This window comes from Amborella trichopoda, chromosome 2 (genome assembly GCF_054954075.1).
Source record: "Amborella trichopoda isolate Santa Cruz 75 chromosome 2, AtrichopodaSantaCruz75HAP2 v2.0, whole genome shotgun sequence".
NCBI lineage: Eukaryota > Viridiplantae > Streptophyta > Magnoliopsida > Amborellales > Amborellaceae > Amborella > Amborella trichopoda.
This window is the reverse complement of record NC_142337.1, coordinates 3260281-3278002: the sequence shown is the minus strand read 5'-3', so window position 1 is coordinate 3278002 and position 17722 is coordinate 3260281. Positions and strand designations below refer to the sequence as shown.

At 34.8% G+C, this 17722-nt stretch overlaps 1 protein-coding gene across 1 annotated transcript in view; it reads left to right on the top strand.

The window, feature by feature from the left end:
• The window catches only part of LOC18435924 (TAF RNA polymerase I subunit A), a 30030-nt gene extending 13274 nt beyond the window's left edge, over nucleotides 1-16756 (top strand). Inside the window, exons 4-11 of the mRNA XM_011625731.3 lie at nucleotides 1008-1090; nucleotides 3191-3657; nucleotides 5513-5676; nucleotides 7024-7109; nucleotides 9188-9321; nucleotides 11753-11863; nucleotides 11972-12073; nucleotides 16381-16756. Of these exons, the coding sequence (XP_011624033.1) occupies nucleotides 1008-1090; nucleotides 3191-3657; nucleotides 5513-5676; nucleotides 7024-7109; nucleotides 9188-9321; nucleotides 11753-11863; nucleotides 11972-12073; nucleotides 16381-16553 (1320 nt within the window). The 3' untranslated portion in view covers nucleotides 16554-16756. The remainder of the gene's footprint in view (nucleotides 1-1007; nucleotides 1091-3190; nucleotides 3658-5512; nucleotides 5677-7023; nucleotides 7110-9187; nucleotides 9322-11752; nucleotides 11864-11971; nucleotides 12074-16380) is intronic.
• The last annotated feature ends 966 nt before the right edge of the window (nucleotides 16757-17722 follow it).

Below are 17722 nucleotides of genomic sequence, written 5' to 3'. Positions count from 1 at the left end.
TCAAGCATGTTAACCTTCCTATCACAATCTTTTTTCTCCCCTCACATGCAAGAAAATTTTCTCTGTCCTTCCCCCTATTATATTGTTCATGTGCCCTCTGCAATCTCTTTCACCCGCTTGTAGTTATTGGATCTGTGTTTTTTACTCGCCATTGTTTTTCAGCTGGCTTCTGGTAGTTCTCAGCTGAGCTTTCATTCATTTTTCTTGATTTAACTTAAGTAATCCATCTTTAATGCATTTTTCTTGTCAGAAGCAAAAGTTTATCTACTTTTCAATTTACCTATGAAAAGAGTTCATAGGCTGCTCATTTATGATGCCGCCTTCATTTCCATTTGATTCATTGGCTTTATTATTTATATTTGGACCATTATCGATCTACATAGTTATTTGGAATTAGGAAAAACAGTCTGTTTAGCCAGGGAAAAAATGTAGCGTATTTTTTATAGCGAAGCAATAGCCATTTCAGGCCTTTATTTAAGGAAAGACCACCCTGCTACATGTGATCATGATTCTTTTGATACAACAGGAATATTATGTGGTGGATGGATTGGGACCTGCTTTCCACCCTGTGTTTATTTCATATTATTGTTTTTACCAACAAATTGATGCAGCAATTACCAATTTGGCATGTTATGGAGCAACACATGACTTTTTCTTGTACTTCTAAAAATTCAGGGGTTTCTTCTCCTGCCATGGGACATCACATATGCTTTTTTAAGTTTTTCTGCTCTAAAGATCACATGTTCAACAATGATTTTATCATCATCATCCGAGTCCCAACTACTTGGGGTTGGCTTTGATTTTATGTGAATCAAATACCCATTTGTATTTTAGACTGTAATAGTTGCAGGCAAGGGCCCTGTGCTCATGCAATCAAGCCAATTTGAACTAAATATTGTACACATCACTTAGTTCATTATGCAAATCACACTGGATACAAGGTATAGAGTTCTATTTTAATTTTGTTATCTTGTATATTACTCCAATGGATATCAATATGTGGGCAGAATTCTTATCTGATTCGTTTGGAGTATGCCTTACACTTCTTCGCTCAAGGGAACATCCAGGAGGCATACAATATTTCAAACATGTACGTATCTTGCTCTTATTTATCAACATATCATTTTGCACTCTTTTTAAATCAGGTTACTGAAAATTGGTTGATTCTTTACTACTTTGTTTTCTGCTGCACAGAGCTTTCATGATCTTGGGACGCTTTGTAGAAACTTCTTCTTTTCTCATATTTTTTCTATATTAGTACCATTATATAGAGCCTAGGCTCTAAACAATCAAATTAGAGCCTACCTAAAAAATTTCACTAGAAGAGGTTGTTTTGATACCCAAATATCCTCAAATTGATCATCTTGACATCACGATGCATGGACTTGAGAAAAAAATGGATTTCAAGTTTTGGAAATAGTGCATCTAGTAGCGAATTTTTGGACTGTCAATTTTTAAGTTATTCAAGTTTTCATAGATTTGCTCGATCTACACTATTTTTGAAGCTTTAAATTTTATAATTAAAGATGAAAATATATTTTAAGGCTAGTCAAAGATATCCGGTATTGAAACCACATTTCTCGACACTATTTGAAGATGGGCTAAAATTTGATTGTTTATGGCCTTGGCTCTATACAAATCGTGCCATTAATTTAAAGTTCTGTAGTTTATTAAAAGCAACATGTGTGATTGGGTTTTTGTTGATTGTCCTCACATAGGTTCCTTAGTATGAATAAATAATGGATTGTTCCTGATTGGCCTATTTTATTGCTCGAGTCTCTCTGAAAATGGGCTGAACATACATTATTTGGACAGTTAACTTCAGTTGCTGGTTTATGAAAGATTTAGTAGTAGAGATTCAGTGTGAAGTTCAAATTGGGGGACTGTATCCTTCTCCGTCAACCACATCCAACATGCTCATTGTGGCCTCCGTATTTGTTGGAATAAGCTATCCAGAAAGCACGTATTCTCCAGAATTCCTCTAAATCATTCGTATAGATATATATGTCTACAGACCAGGGGATGCCCTTATCACATTCACAATATCTGTGCTATTGTCAGTGGCCAGAGAATGACACTGTAAATGTCCTAAGGCTCCTAGGAGCGTTGCTACCTTTGCATTCATTGATACTCCAATTCATTTGCCTATGCCTATTGTACTTCGCCTTCTCCAACCAATATTGTGCTCGCCTTTTGGATTTTGACGCTTGAGAAATCTACAAATCTCAGTCTGAATTATAATGAAGGATTTAAAATTAGGCTTGGTATTTTCTTATGTTTCTAAGAAACTGCAATATATTGTACTGGTGATTTTGACATGTAAATTGCAAGGAAGAATGTGCACCCTGTGGATTTTATATCTGTTTGATGGTTACCTTTTGAAATCAATGATTTTTTATTTTCTGTACCGTTTGTAGTGAAACAATAGTCATATGTAGGATAGAGATGGATATTCTTGCCTTTATCACTTTACTGTAGCGAATATGATAGATTTCTTTCATTGGGACAATATGCTTTATGTCATAAGCAGTTGTGGGGATTATTAGTTTAGATAGAGATGAATATAAGACTTTGAATTGATGGCAAATTTGGATCCCAGTTATGTGATTTCAGTTTAATATTCCATTATTCTCGCCAATATAAATAGTTGCTTTGATTTTCTGGTGGAGGTTCTAACCAAATACATTATGTGGCTCCTCCCTCCCTCCAATACATCAAGTGGCTTCCCACTCTTCTCCCCCCCCCTTCCCCCTCACCAAAAAAAAAAAAGGAAAAGAAAAGAAAAGTGGCTGCCTCCCTTATTCCAGACCTCCCCTCTCTGCGTCTCTCTCTCTACCTCTCCCTTCCTCTCTGTGTGTGTGTGTGTGTGCAGACTCGCATAAGAGGTTGTTCATCATGTTATTTGGCTTGATTAGGCTAAGACTATCCTTTCTTGTTCTTTGTGGAGATCTGGTTGGAATGGCATGAACAATTTGACCCAGCTATTCTGGGTACCTACTTGTATGTCTTAATGCTAAATGATATTTATAATGAAAAAGAATTATTACCTTTTTGTAATGTATATGCAGTCTCATATATTCTATATATAGGAATTTGATTATTTTGTTTCTAAGTTTCATTTCCTTAAGGGAGATATTTAAGAAAATTTCATTTGTGATTACTGTTCATTAAGACTTTTTTTTTCTCTCAGACTTGTACTGAAATCTGAATCTAGACGCGATCCTCTCGTAAACATGATCCATGGGTTGATTTTATATCACCGTTGGTATTCTGGTATTCCGGAAGAGTTGCACTTTAGGGCTTCTGATGCTGACATGCCATTACTTTGTTTAGAGCCTGACCTCAGCAGTGCCTCTAATGAACAGTCTGCAACAGTCAACTCTCGGAATTCTCCAACAGTCAACACTTCAAATCATCATGCTTTGGCGAATATTTCAGGAGGGGGAGTTGATTGTGTGTTTGATTCTGATAGCTCTATTTGTATGGACAAAGTACCACATGACTCCTCTGGTGGTGAATTTCCCAAACTAGAAATTGCTCCGATTCTTATGTTACAAAATTATGACTCTGCGGGGCAAGAGGAAATTGGTGTTACAGAGGTTTATTCCACTGCTGAGGATGAAATTTCGGAAGGAATTTCTATTTACGACTTGTTTCGTGAGTTTTCCTTGTGCTTTGGATCTGTTTTTTACTAGAAGAGTAAAATGTTTCAACTCATGTACAATGTCGTAGTGCACTGTATCATATGTAAAATGATTGTTTCGTGAGTTTTCCTTCCACGTACTCTGGATCTGTTTCCTACTAGAAGAGTAAAATGTTTCAACTCATGTACAATGTGGTAGTGCACTGTATCCTATGTTAAATGATTGTGAATAGTTGCTTATTATGCAGTTCCTATTACTTTCTAGATGTGAAAAACAATCACTTTTAGTACCTTGAAAATGTAGTTGATTGCTTGAATTTATAACTGTTACTAGCTTGTAGATTTTTTTTATGTTATTCTGTGGACTCGAACTAGTTTGTCAATCTTCATCTGATATATGTATTTCAACTTCTGCTTTTATTGGCACATGCTTTTGTGAGGATGCTGGGAATATGCTTACAATTTCTCCAATCCATACAAACACATGAGGCATTTTTGGAAACAAATTTCTTTTTACATGCTGCAGTTAAGGGTATAATTTATGGATTTTGCTTGTATGAGATTAACTTCTATTGTATATTCAAATAGGACTCGATTTCTATTATATAACTATAAGAATAAAATTATGAACCTTAGAGATTTCAAAGCTTGAAAAGTATCTCGCTGCCCTGCTACTGACTATTGCCCATCCTAGAAACTGATTTTTACAGTGCATTCTACATAGGATGATAATAATGTGGACCCCTGGCTGTTTATGCTGTGGTTTAACCGTCAGTGTATGAACCAATTTATAAAATGCAGGCATAAATACAAGAAATTAAGGGCCATGACATGCATTCATCTAGATTTACTGAAGAAAAATTAAAAAATGAATGCTATCTAGCTATATGCAATTAGATGATCAAACGACTGTATTTACTCGACAACTTTGAAGTTCTTTTGCAATACATGACTATTTAAGCAAAGGATTCACTTTGTACTAGTTTGGCCACTTCATTACAAGATTCATTCCAGGAACTGCAGAGATCACTTCTGCACAAGACTTGTAATAACTGTACTTTTAAAGCTGACATTCTGTCTCTCTGTTTGTGTGTGCACGTGTGCGTGTATGTGTGTTTCTCTCTCTCTCTATCTCTCTCTCTGTTGTTCTCTCGTGGCATTTGTTATTTTAGGTATTCTCTTTACTGATTTTTTGTAGATTGCCACCTCACTTGCAGCTGTAACTAAATGCTGGCCTTTTTCTAGCTCATGTTCTTGGCCAAGCTGTACTGCACTTATTTTGCTTTTCTATATTCAAAACCTCTAAATATGCATATATTTCTGTCACTGACGTGGTGCCAACAATGTGTACCAGGCTACTTTAGTTGGCTGTAGTCTCTTGTCCCCCATGTCTAATATTTTGGATTGTGTTGTATATATATTTATATGTAATCTTTAGGTTGTATGGTCAGGGGACCTGACTATTCTTACTTGTGTCCTAGTCTCCTCTAGTGAGCATTTTGTGGTTAGTCTTGCGAAATCAATGTATATAATCTGTAATATGAGTTGTGGACATGCTTGCCATAGTGGGTTAAAGTGCCATAGTCCTGTCGTATTGGAGCATTTTGACTCGAGCATGAAAAATCAGGTTCAATTTCTTCTTTCAGTCTCACCACACCAGAAGAAAAAAATCTTGCCATCGTAGCTTGATTTGAGTAGATCTGTTCACTTATCCTTTTTTCCCCTATTTCTCTTTCTGCTATGGAGGATATTTGAGTTGGGGACCTTTGTGATGAGCTGTGATCTAGTAGACTATTCTATTTAACCTTGGTATATAGTCTTGAACTTAGACATTAGGACTATTAACATCAAATTTTGTTTTTTGGTCAGGTTTGGGACCAAGTTTGTTGCCTTTACAGTTTCAAACATCATTGGAAAGTGGAGAGTATCCCATTGTGTTGACAAATGATGATCATAATGAAGCTGTGAAACACTTACGAATCGCTCTATACTCAAAGCCCCCGGTATTGGCTGCCTTACTTCCTTTGATACAGGTATACTTTATGTCCTTTTGCTCTACAACCTATAGAATATTGGTTTTATCAGTGTATTGTTGTAAGTGTATCGTTGTAATTTTCAGTTAAATCAGATGCTTCCATTAGTGGTATACTTTGGGTGCGTATTAGTACTAGTTATTTTGAGTGTCTTTGCAAAGATTCTCTGTCTCTGTGTTTCCATTTTGTACTCAAGTGAACTATTGAGGGGATATTCACAAGCTTTTCTTGGCTACTACTCAGAATGTCAAAAACTCGAGTTTTTGCCAAGACAAGGTGAGATAGTTTCTTTACAGTTAAATAATATACAAAGTCAACAAATCTCAACCTATGAACTAGCATTTGTGGTTACCCAATATGTCCAGATCTGGTCTGAGAGTTATACTAGGGGGTCTATTGTTACAGAGGATTTATTGAAACCGTTGGTTTTGCTATGGTAAAGTAGCTCCTGGATTGGACTCTTTATGGGTGTCGTGATGGCTTTATTATTTTTCTCTATGCTTATAAAACATCCGTTCTTTCCTCAAAAATTTTTTTTTTTGGTAAGATGCTAAATTAATTAAAAGAAAAGTTTAAAACAAGCTAGCTTAGTTTTGGAAGGCCAAATCACATCTCAGGGATGACTGTTTTAACATTTCATAATAAGAACTATTATTTGAAATGAGTGCCTTCTCATAATTTCTCTTTGGTGGAAACTAATAAAATCATACATATTTGTTTGAGGGCTTTATGTATCTTCCATTTGATTAATTATTGATGAATGTTCCTGCTCTCCTCACAGGATTATTTATTGGGATCAGTGTTCGACAAATTGAACCGGACCCGGAAACTGGCCGGTTCACTCGGCCTAACCTGGCAGGTCTCGGGCAGGCCAAAAAGTGTTAAAAAAATAAAAACATACAAAATGAGCCAGAAAATGTGAAAAATATATTTAATGCATAATTAAATAAAACACATCCAAATGAAGTTGAAAAGTAGTGAAAAAAATGGATTTTAAAAATCAATTTTTGCCCAGGAGTATTTTAGAAATAATCTAAAAAGAAGGAAAAATGTAAAAATAAGTATTTATGCACCAAAAACATTCCAATCTTTTCCAAAATGATAGAAAAACATTAAAAAACACATTACAAACAAATCCCTTATTTTTGGGATTTTATATGTATTTTTGTTGATTTGTTTTTTAAAATAACCGGCCGGACTACCTTAACTGGCCAAAATCGGCTCAGCTAGTGGCCGGTTTCGGTTTTATCAGCTGGTTCCTAGTTGGACTGGCCAATTTTTCGAACAATGATTGGGTGTATATCAATACTAATTGTTGACTGTTCATTGCTGCTGTTTTATATTCAGCTATTGCTGCTCGGGAATCAAGCGCAGGAGGCCTTAATGGTGCTGAAGGAGTTTTGTCATAATTCAGATTTCATATTACCAAATAGGTCTTTGGAGCTAACTTTGTACCGGTGACATAATTTCTGTTTTCATTATACAGAAAAATATTTCTATGTTTTCATTAGTGTTACTTCTAAGTATCATAAGCTTTAGCAGGTTGAGATCCTACCATCTGCTCTATGGTAATCTTTTCTTATTATAGCTTGTACAATGAGATGCATTACAAAATTTTAGAATCAAAAGAAGAATGCCATATTTGTTTGACAAGATAATCTGGATATAACAATCTAAATTGGAATCTTTTCTTATTATTACTTGTACAATGAGATGCATTACAAAAATTTTAGAATCAAAAGAAGAATGCCATATTTGGTTTGACAAGATAATCTGGATTTAACAATCTAAATTATAATCAATGGTTTTTTTAATAAATTCAAATCAATGACTTAAAATTTGTGAGTTATTGCCTAAACTGTTCTATTCAATTAGGACCCATGCAAAATGTATCTTTCAAATCATCACTTTCTTGAGTTAGGTCCTCTATGGCCAATTTGCTAGAATATGGTGATTCACTATAGAATAGCCTTTCTTAGCCAAGCTTTGCAGGTGAATATGTTGATTTAGATGATTTTGGAATTGGGATACCTACTTATTTTATTGATATGAAATCATGCAGGGGTTTTTCTTAATTTTTTTGCATTCAATCTTTTTGAGGAAATTTAAGGACTCTTCTGATCCTCAATTACAAATAAACTAGTATTCAAAAGAGTTAAATAGACAAAACTATTTTGGGGCTTGTAAAATTGTTAAATCCATTTATGTTCCCAAGAATATGTTCTTGTCTTGAAAGCCTATCATTGGTATTTTTCTAGTTGCATAAGAACAAACAGGGAACTACACCACATGTGTTGTATATACATGAACTTCCCCATATCATTTTCACTATTGAAATTTGGAACACAAATTTATGCAATTTCAGTCATTTAGATTATTTTGAATGTCAGAACTTCACTCTTACATAGTAATCATTATTTTTTAATATTTGGAACTCAGATAAAATATTTCACTTTTTATTTAAAGTTTAGATACAACTTCGCAACTGCAAAGAGGAACATTGGTATTAAGAGATGCCAAGCTGTAACCTTCTTGTTAATCCCTGAATAGCTAAACCATTTCTCACTAATTTACTGGGCTCTTAGCGTCTTGCCATACACAATGCTCTGCCTCACAAGACATTGATGATTCTTTCCTTAACAATCAGTATTGTTCCCGAAAGGGTTCCTGTTTGCTTGTGCATGGTCGTTTCTCCCTCTTTGGAGTTGTCTTGGTTGCAGCATCTCCTTGATTTGATGGGTTTACAACGTGCAGTTTTATAAGATTACTTCCTAAATTGGTGCAGTTGTATTAAAACTTATTGCAGGTTTACTTGTTCAAACCTTGTGTGGATAGATATTGACCCAAGAAAATGCCGGGCTAACATTATTTTTAATTAATTATTTTAGAACGTCTAGTGAAAACCTTGGGCTAAAATTATAGTCCTGCTAGTAGTTTGTTGTTTATAGTGGGACGTGAAACATTTTTATTTGTCATATTGATGCAGTGACAACTTTATGATTTATGTTGGTTAGGATCTGACTGAAAGTGATTAGTGAATTCTATGGCTCTTGCACTCTAGCAGTAGCGCTGGGTCTCAATTCTATTTTTGATGTTAATGAACTACCCTGTCTGTTGCCTTTTATGACTTTCATGCATTTCTACATCGTGCCTTGTGCAATTATAAACTGCCTAGTTGTGCACCAGCAATTTTTTTATTCATGTGGAAGGAACCTCAGATGTCTGCTCGTGGTTGTTACTGGAAGGGAACTTTGAGCCTTAATTTTCTTTTCTGGCAAATTATTTTGTGTATGCCCTCTGTTTTTAAGAGGGAACTTTGATCCTTTCATTTCTCTTTTCTGGCAAATTATTTTGTGTATGCCCTCTGTTTTTAAGAGAACAATTTTCTGTTTTAGTTTGGTAGTTTTCTGTGCTGCCACGCACACTAAGGGTATGGACTGAAGTCACTGGAAATGAATGAAAAATTGCTTTACCTTGCTGATGGATGTATTTATATGCATGTCATTTGCAGATTAAGGGTACGTCTTCTGGAGTGCTTCTGCAGAGAAAATTCAGCTTTAATACGTAGATGCCATGAGGATGTATTACAAAGGGATCCGACATCAGAAGAATCAGTACTATACCTTATTGATATGTATACTGAAGGTTTGGCTGCTATCTGGGAACTGAGTTTGGGATGTTAAATTTAAATGCTTCACATCTATTAGGGAACATTTTTATCCCAGTTCTCTATATGATTGCCTTTTTGTGTTCTTAATTCTAATTGCGCTTGTCTGACCACCTTCTAGGTGGATATATATACTTAATAGCTTTAGCATTCACCCTTAATGATAGTTTGGTGGGACTAAGGGGGCTTGGCGCCTATAGGAGTGTGATACGTGAGGTGGACTTGAAAATGGGGCACAGCAAAGTTATGGGGGTATCAAGGTCTCCTAGTTTGAATAGGATTAGGGAAATTAAGATCTTACTTAGGTATGATCGAATGTAAGGTGAATGAAGGGTTAGATATGATTTGGAAAACAAGTAGGGTTAGGTTTAGAAGGTGTTAATGGGTTGAAGTTTCTGGAAAATTGCAAGTCCAGCAAGGGTAAGTAATGGGTTGGAAAGGAATAAAGAAGTTTAAAGGCTCTAACCTTGGGGGAGACTCCTGATCCTAGGCTAGGATTGTAGAATCTCTTTACAAAAAGAGTTAACTAATCTCTCCTCTAAAGGTGATCACTCACATCAATTGAAAATCCAAATTTGTACTCAAACATGTGTTGACCACAGTCTTACATAGGTATTTAGACTCCCTTGTTTGTCTTAGCTTGGGACTCAAGTTATTCGTCATAACTTTTCTAAATTCTATAAACTCCAACTTCTTTAAAATTTGGCAATTTTAAGTCTGCTCTAGTTTAGGAAACTAGACCTTTACGACTATCCTCTAGACTCTTCTAATAAAATGGAAAACTATCTTGTACTTTTTGGAAAGAACATGTTACTAAAAGTCACTGTCATTAAGACTAGAGAGGTCAAACCCGTGAGGGCACCGGCTCAGTCAGACTGGTTGAACAGGACCAGTTCACTTGTTAGTCTGGCCATAAAATAAAATAAAATAAAAAATAGGAAGAACCTGAAAAATAGAAAAATATATAGAAAAACCCAGAAAATTGATTCCTTCTTTCATTAGTCTTATAAATATCAGTAGACATGGTAAACAAAGCTGAAAATACAAAAAAACACAAACTCTAAACTAGGGAACAAATTCCATGGTTCACTACTTCCCTTAGAGGAATTTAGTAATTAAACAACATATAAAATAGATGAGAAATCAATTTTTTCATATAAAAATAAGAGAACAAAAAATGCACAAACTTAGAAAAAGCGAAAATGCATCCACCCGTGCAGCGCTAGTTCAATGAACATTCTGGTTCAGGGGATTGAATCGACCGGGATGCCCACCGGTTTCCCTGTTCAAACCAGCCAGTCCGGTCCGGTCCAAACATCATTGTTAAAAATAAAAAAGAACTCTAAACTTCCTATTTAAATAAACCTAAACCTAATTAATCTTAAAGTTTGTCAGTAACTATCTTAACAGTTTTTTTACCATGATTTGGAGTCTGAGATGCCCAAATTAGGAAAAACATGGGGTAAAGGCGTATATTTAGAAGAGATTTTTAATTTGAGCTTTGGATCATCCCCAAAGGACATCCAAGTGAAAAGCTATACTTCCGGAATGCGGTCAGCATGATTAGCAGTTCTTTTTGTTAGCGGAATACCAAAAACAGCCAAGTGTTTATGAGGGCACTTAGTACCGATCATTGCTGTAGTATGTTTTCGTAGTTATTGCTTCAGGTGTCCTTAATGCAAGATACTCTGCTTATACATCTAAAATTCACAATCTCTGATTAGATGTGTTTGATGCAACTGGATATCTTATTCAGAAGGCAGAAGTTTGTACAAAAAGACAAAGTCATTTAACTTTCTTCTGTCTACAAAGTACTAGCGGGGCAATTCTTTATTTATTCAAATATAGTGGGGGTCAAACATGAATTATTAAGTGTTTTATGAAGCTAATCGGTTGGGAAATAGAGCTTCAAAGGGATATGACATTTTAAGGGTTCAAGGACTAATCATTGTAACCAACGGGCTCAGCAAACAGATGGCGTTGCTCTCAGCCTCTCACCAAGCCCTCTCCCATGACCAGTGGGTACATGTGTGTATGATTTGGCATTCTTCTCAATGCAGATTTTTATGGTCTTCTGGGGTTCCTATAGGGATCAGCAACTCGACCATGGCAGATGCTAGAGCTTTCCTTTAGCTCTTGGGCCTTTGATATGTTTATTTATCATGGTCTTATGTCGTGCACAACATCTGTTTTGGTTATCTTTTCTTATCTTATCTGGAACTTGGCAGATATGCTTTTTATACTCTCAAAATATCTTTAACTAGTCTACCTCTTGGGACAGTCTTACTCTTATGCCATGGCAACTCATGCGTAAATTATTTTGAATATTTTATTTTTTGCAACCATTCCTAAATAAATCAATCAATCTCTCTCTCTCTCTCTCTCTGCCCCTTCTCCCCCCTTCCCTAGGGAAGTATGAAGTACAACAGCTCTTGGAGATGATAGTGTTGCATTTGGATGCTGCATATGGAACATCCTATATTTGGGGGCAGCTGGCCTCATGTTTCCTGAGTCTTCAAGGTACACTTCTCTCTCAACCTGATGTGGATCAACTATCGATAATTCAACATGGTAGTGAATACTGTGAACATGCATCTCTTTCTTTATCTTCAAATCCAATTCCACAAGCATTTGCGGGACATGAATCAAGAAAAGCTTGGAGGCTTCGTTGTAGATGGTGGTCTAACCGTCACTTCAGCAGCAAGGCGTATGTCTTGGATGAACAAGCTGGTACTTTATTTTTTCTTCTCTTTTGATATGAATGATATAAATCTCTAGCTTTCTTGCTGCATTAAGAACTCTAATGGTAACGGTTTTCATAGTTGCCATTTCTAGCTCAGTACTAATCTCTAATAGTTTATAAAAAAACCAGAAGATTGACCATAGTTTCATAGTAGAAAATTTATCATCTATAATTTAATATAATATATACAAAATCTGGTTGGTACAATGAGGTTATAATTTATTGGGAAATTTATCAAAACACTAATGAGAGAACTATTTAACATTTTATTCATATAGGTTGATTTAATTTCAAAATACCCATAAGAATAACACATGATAATGAGTTGGAATAGTTGCAAATGTATAAAATCATAAATAGTGCATTTCTCATGATTTATTGGAATGTTTAGCATGAAATATTGAAGAAAATTATATATTTGAGATCAAGGATAGAAGACTTGAACTATTATGGAATATGTATGTCACTATCATAGAAAGTTACATCAATGAATTTAAAAATTCTTTAAAGTTTCTACTCTCTCTCTCTCTCTCTCTCTCTATATATATATATATATATATATATATATATATATATATATATATCTATAGGAAAAAGATTCTGTATGCCCATGAGTGTACTGCTACAGTAAACGCACACGGTCCAAATTGAATCTGGGCCGATTTGACGATCAGAAATGTCAGATAGTATTTGAATTTTAATTTTAATTTTTTTATTACAAATCTAAATCACTTGAAATTTTAAACCTGTGTTCTTCAAAAATAGGCAAATCTACGAAAAATATCAAAAAAGTATTTTACATGAAATAAATTGACCAAAATACCCCAGAAAAATTTCAGGGGTATTTTGGTCATTTTTCCCAAATTATTATTTTTTATATTTTTATTACTTGCGCCTTGATGAGAAGAGCACTTGCCTAAAATTTCAAGTGATTTGGATTTGTAGAAAAAAAATTAAAATTCAAACACGAGTGGGCGTACAAAATCTGTGCTATTAGCGTTTACCGTAGTGGTCACCGAGTGGGCGTACAGAATCCAGTCCCATATATATATATATATATATATATATATATATCCATCAAACAATCATAATTATCCAATAATGTTTGAATTGTAATATTTTTTCTCCAAATTGAATTTATCTAAAATTTGGGGCGTGTGGATCTAACCATCTCACCCAAAAATAACTGGAGTGCCCCATAAATATTCATAAGGGTAATTTGGTCATTTTATTATATGAATAATTTCTTTTACAAAATTTGAAGCTAATCAAATTTGTAAAAAAAAAAATTAAAATTTAAACACTATCAGACAATCATGACCATCTGATGGACTTTGGATGGTGATGTGCCATGAGCAAAATATTTTAGAAATTCACTCATTAGTGTTCTTAAGTGTTCACACACACACACACACACACACACACACACACACACACATAATAGAATATTTTAGAACACACCATACTAACGATGAACTTGGACCTTCCCACTCCGAAATTTTTGACATTAAAAGAAATGCCCTTATAAATATAAAAATTGAATTAACAGTTGCTTGTTTGATAATTTTGGGAATGGCATATTTATAATTTTTAATTACTGTAAAGACCAATCATCCTTGAAAAAGTCAAAAGAATCTTTTAAAATTGAAATTGAGTTTTGGAGGGATTTTGAAAAGACAAAAATACCCTTTCAAAAATACACAAACTATCTAAGTTCAAATTAGTGTGGTATAAGCACACACTTAGAAAACTTACCAATAGCTCTAGATCGAACTTGTATAGTAAAAACAGCGTACACACTCACAAAATTTACCAATAGCTCTAGATCAAACTTATACAGTAAGAACATTGTAACTCCCAACCTTTTGATCTCCATTTGATGGTTGGGAGCACACACTTAGAAAACTTACCAATAGCTCTAGATCGAACTTGTATAGTAAAAACAGTGTACACACTCACAAAATTTACCAATAGCTCTAGATCAAACTTATACAGTAAAAACATTGTAACTCCCAACCTTTTGATCTCCATTTGATGGTTGGGAGTGTGTGTTAGTCAATGAATTTTACTTTTTGTTTGCAAATAAGATTGGGACGAAATGTTGAGTGTGTGCTGCATATTTGGCTGTAACTGAAAAACTAAAAAAAAGTTAATTCTGAAAAAATAAAATAACCAAATACCCTTCAATTTCTGTCATTTTGCTTTTCATAATGATATTGTTATCTGGAGTTGAGAGTGAGAAGTACACATGACCAAAATTTCAGCTCTATCTTGTCTATAAAAATAATAATCAAGATTTAGATGGTGTCGTATGCTCCCAGAAGTGGACCATTTTACTACCAAGTTACACTAGAATAGATGGAGTTTTCCTAAAAAACCGTCTAATGGAGGAATACCTCCTAGGGATAGGTGACATAGGGCTGAAGAGAGAGCCAAGAAATATCTTTCTTGTATAATCCTCCATAATATATCTTTTTGGTTCTCTCTTCAGCCCTATGTTTCCTATTCCTAGGAGGTATTCCTCCATTAGCAGAGCTATATATTGCTTTTTCATATGCACATCCATCAGATAATCCAAGCTATAAATTGAAACCTCAAATATCTCTTCTTTATCACTATAAAAAAAAGAAAAAACTTCCATGTCTTTTTAGGTTTGGGCTTCCTGTTTTAAAAAGACAGCTACAAAATTTTGTAAAAGCTACATATTTTACCATATGTTCGTATATAGAATATAGCAATTTTAAATTTCGAATGGATGATAAAGATTTAGTAATTATGATATTCCCGTGTATGGAGAGAATGTCTTAATTGCTATTTCATATAGTGAGTGTTGTATAACCTTTCCACATAGATAACTCTTGTGCTTTAAAAAAATTTTGAGAGTTTCAAAAATTTTATATTGTCTAATATTTAACAGAAAGTGTGTCCGGGTATTCATTATTTGAGTATCCACTATGTACGATGATCCCATAGACTATGAAAAAACCATTACTCAGTGGGTCATCACATTCCATTGAAGTGATGGGCGGTGATGGAGAGAGTGGGACTCCTCATTTGGGTCATGTCTTGTTGTGGTGGATCCTGCTCTCCTCCATAACTGTCGACTACTTCTGTGGATTCTGATGACCCAATGGGTTGTGGTTTTTCCATAGTGCCTCTCATTATAGTATAGTTTCCCGTAGCAGGTGGATGACTTAGTGCACATAGATACTAAAGTAGAATCACATCATTTAGAGGCAGAGGGATTTTGAGGGTGTCAGGAGGCCTTTTCGACTGTTGCGTTGGAAGTACGTTTGTAAGGAAGATTTGTCAGGACACATCCTTTTGCAACCTTTAAAATGGGAAACATTAGAGGCAGTTTAAATGAGTGTTTAAAAACTCAAGCCCATAGCTTGAAATGCTCATCCACCAGAGTTAGATTATGTAAAGAAATTCTAGGAGGTTAGAATGTTTAAACAAGGTTTAGGAACTTCAAATTGTCCTAAAAACATTAGTTTTATCAGAAACTCTTTTTATGTTGTTTCTATAGCCATAGGTCTGAGTCCCGATTCAGGGATGGACTTGGACTTGGACTCAGACTGGGTGGCTGCCAGTCCCAATTTGAATTGGGTGGTTCCAAGTTGTGCCAGTGATTTTTGGAAAACCATTTTGCAAGTTGCAAAGTTGATGCCCTCAAAAAGAAAAAAAAAAACATTGAAGAGGATTTCTTTCCTTCTGATAGTGGATCTCTGAGACTACCCTTGTGAACTACTGAAAATGCGTAATCAAATATTACTGGAGGGTCTTATTGGTGTGACCTACATCTGCTTTTTGCATGCATGAATTTTGAATACATCGTTTTCCCCTATCTGCTTTGAGGTGAGAGTTGCATGGCTTTTGGTGGTGGATCTCTCTCTCTCTCTCTCGTTATGTACCTCATTGCCATGTTGTATTGAATAACTAATTTTATGGAAGCGTTGGCATTTGTGACCTGGAGCTTAGTGCAGTTTTACCTAAGCGTTGAAGGTGGCTTCTAACAAGTAAAGTAACAATGAGCTGTGCCCACATTTATCATTTTTTTTGCCTTGCTGACTTCTTGTATCAGTGGGAGGACCACTGCCCAAACATCATCTAAGTTTAGTTGAATGCCTTCATTTCCTCCATGCTATACCAACTTCCTTGAAGTTTTTGATACGTATATTTGCGGTTCAAACAGTTCTGATTCATCGATGGCTTGAAGAAAGCAAACTGAAAAAATAGTGCTTCGGCTTGGTTGCAGGTGACATGGAGCTAACTCATTTATTTTGCCTTGCAGATGGCATGGAGCTCTTGGTGTCTAAGACCGCTTGTGCATTGCACCTGTATGGGGTTGAATGTGAGTATGTGAAGAGTGTGCTGCATGCCCTAGAAGAGGAGACTGAAAAAATCTCTCTACTCAAGGAGCATTTTGATAACTGCATGGAATTGCAAAAGAAACTTAACTATTGAGTTCTGAGAAAATGTGAAAGTACGTTTCTGGCTGATGCCAGATGTGGTTTTGTTGTTTCTTATGAATTGGTGCATTTGTGTGTTATACGTGCTCATGTGCGTGTGTAGAGAGAGAGGAGAGAGAGACGGATACTAGATGGCCGGGAGAGGTTTGTTAAAAGGAATGTGGCGTTGTGTGTGTATATATAGATATATTGGGGAAAGTTGTTTTTGCGTTTAGGTGCGTACTGCTATAGTAAATGCTTTCCATACAGATTGAATTTGGGTCGATCTGACGATCATGGGTGTCTGATGTGTTTGAATTTTAATTTTTTTTTCTACAAATTTAAATCACTCGAAATTATAGATGTGTGTTCTTCAAAAATAGGTGAATTTTAAAAAAATATAAAAAAAACATTTTACATGAAATAAATGGATGAAAATACCCTTGAAAAATTTTGGGGGGTATTTTGATCATTATTTTTTGCAAATGTTTTTTTAAATATTTTTATTAGGTGCGTTTTGATGAGAATAATGCACGTCTAAAATTTCAAGTGATTTGGATTTGTAGAAATAAAATGAAAATTCAAACGTTATAGAACATCCATGAGTGTCAGATCAGCCATAGAATGGCTCAGATTTAATCTGAGTCATTCGCGTATGGGGGTACAGCAATGACTATATATATATAGGGAGAGAGATAGAGAGATTGATTGTTTATAATGAGACCATTTACTTCTGGTATAATGAGGTCGCAATTATTTATAACCATATGATGTGAATTTTGGTTGTTTTGGTGTCATAGTTTGACAAATTTTTTTTGAAATTTTGAGCCCAGTCAATAGAATAAATGCAACAACCTAATTTACATCCAATTGTCAAGATTAATTGTGACCATCTTGTATCAAAGATAAATCATTACATTGTATACTTTTTAATATATATATATATATATGGAAAAAGCTTGGGTGAGCCTACTAGCTCATGGAATAGTATAAGCTCAACAAATTTGAGCCGATTTGACGAATATAGATGTTTGGTAGTGTTTGAATTTTAATTTTTTTTTAGTAAAAATATAAAAAAAATAATTCGCAAAAAAACATTGACCAAAATACCTACGAAACTTTTTGGAGGTATTTTGGTCAATTTATTTTATGTAATTTTTTTTTTTGATATTGCTTGAAGATTCA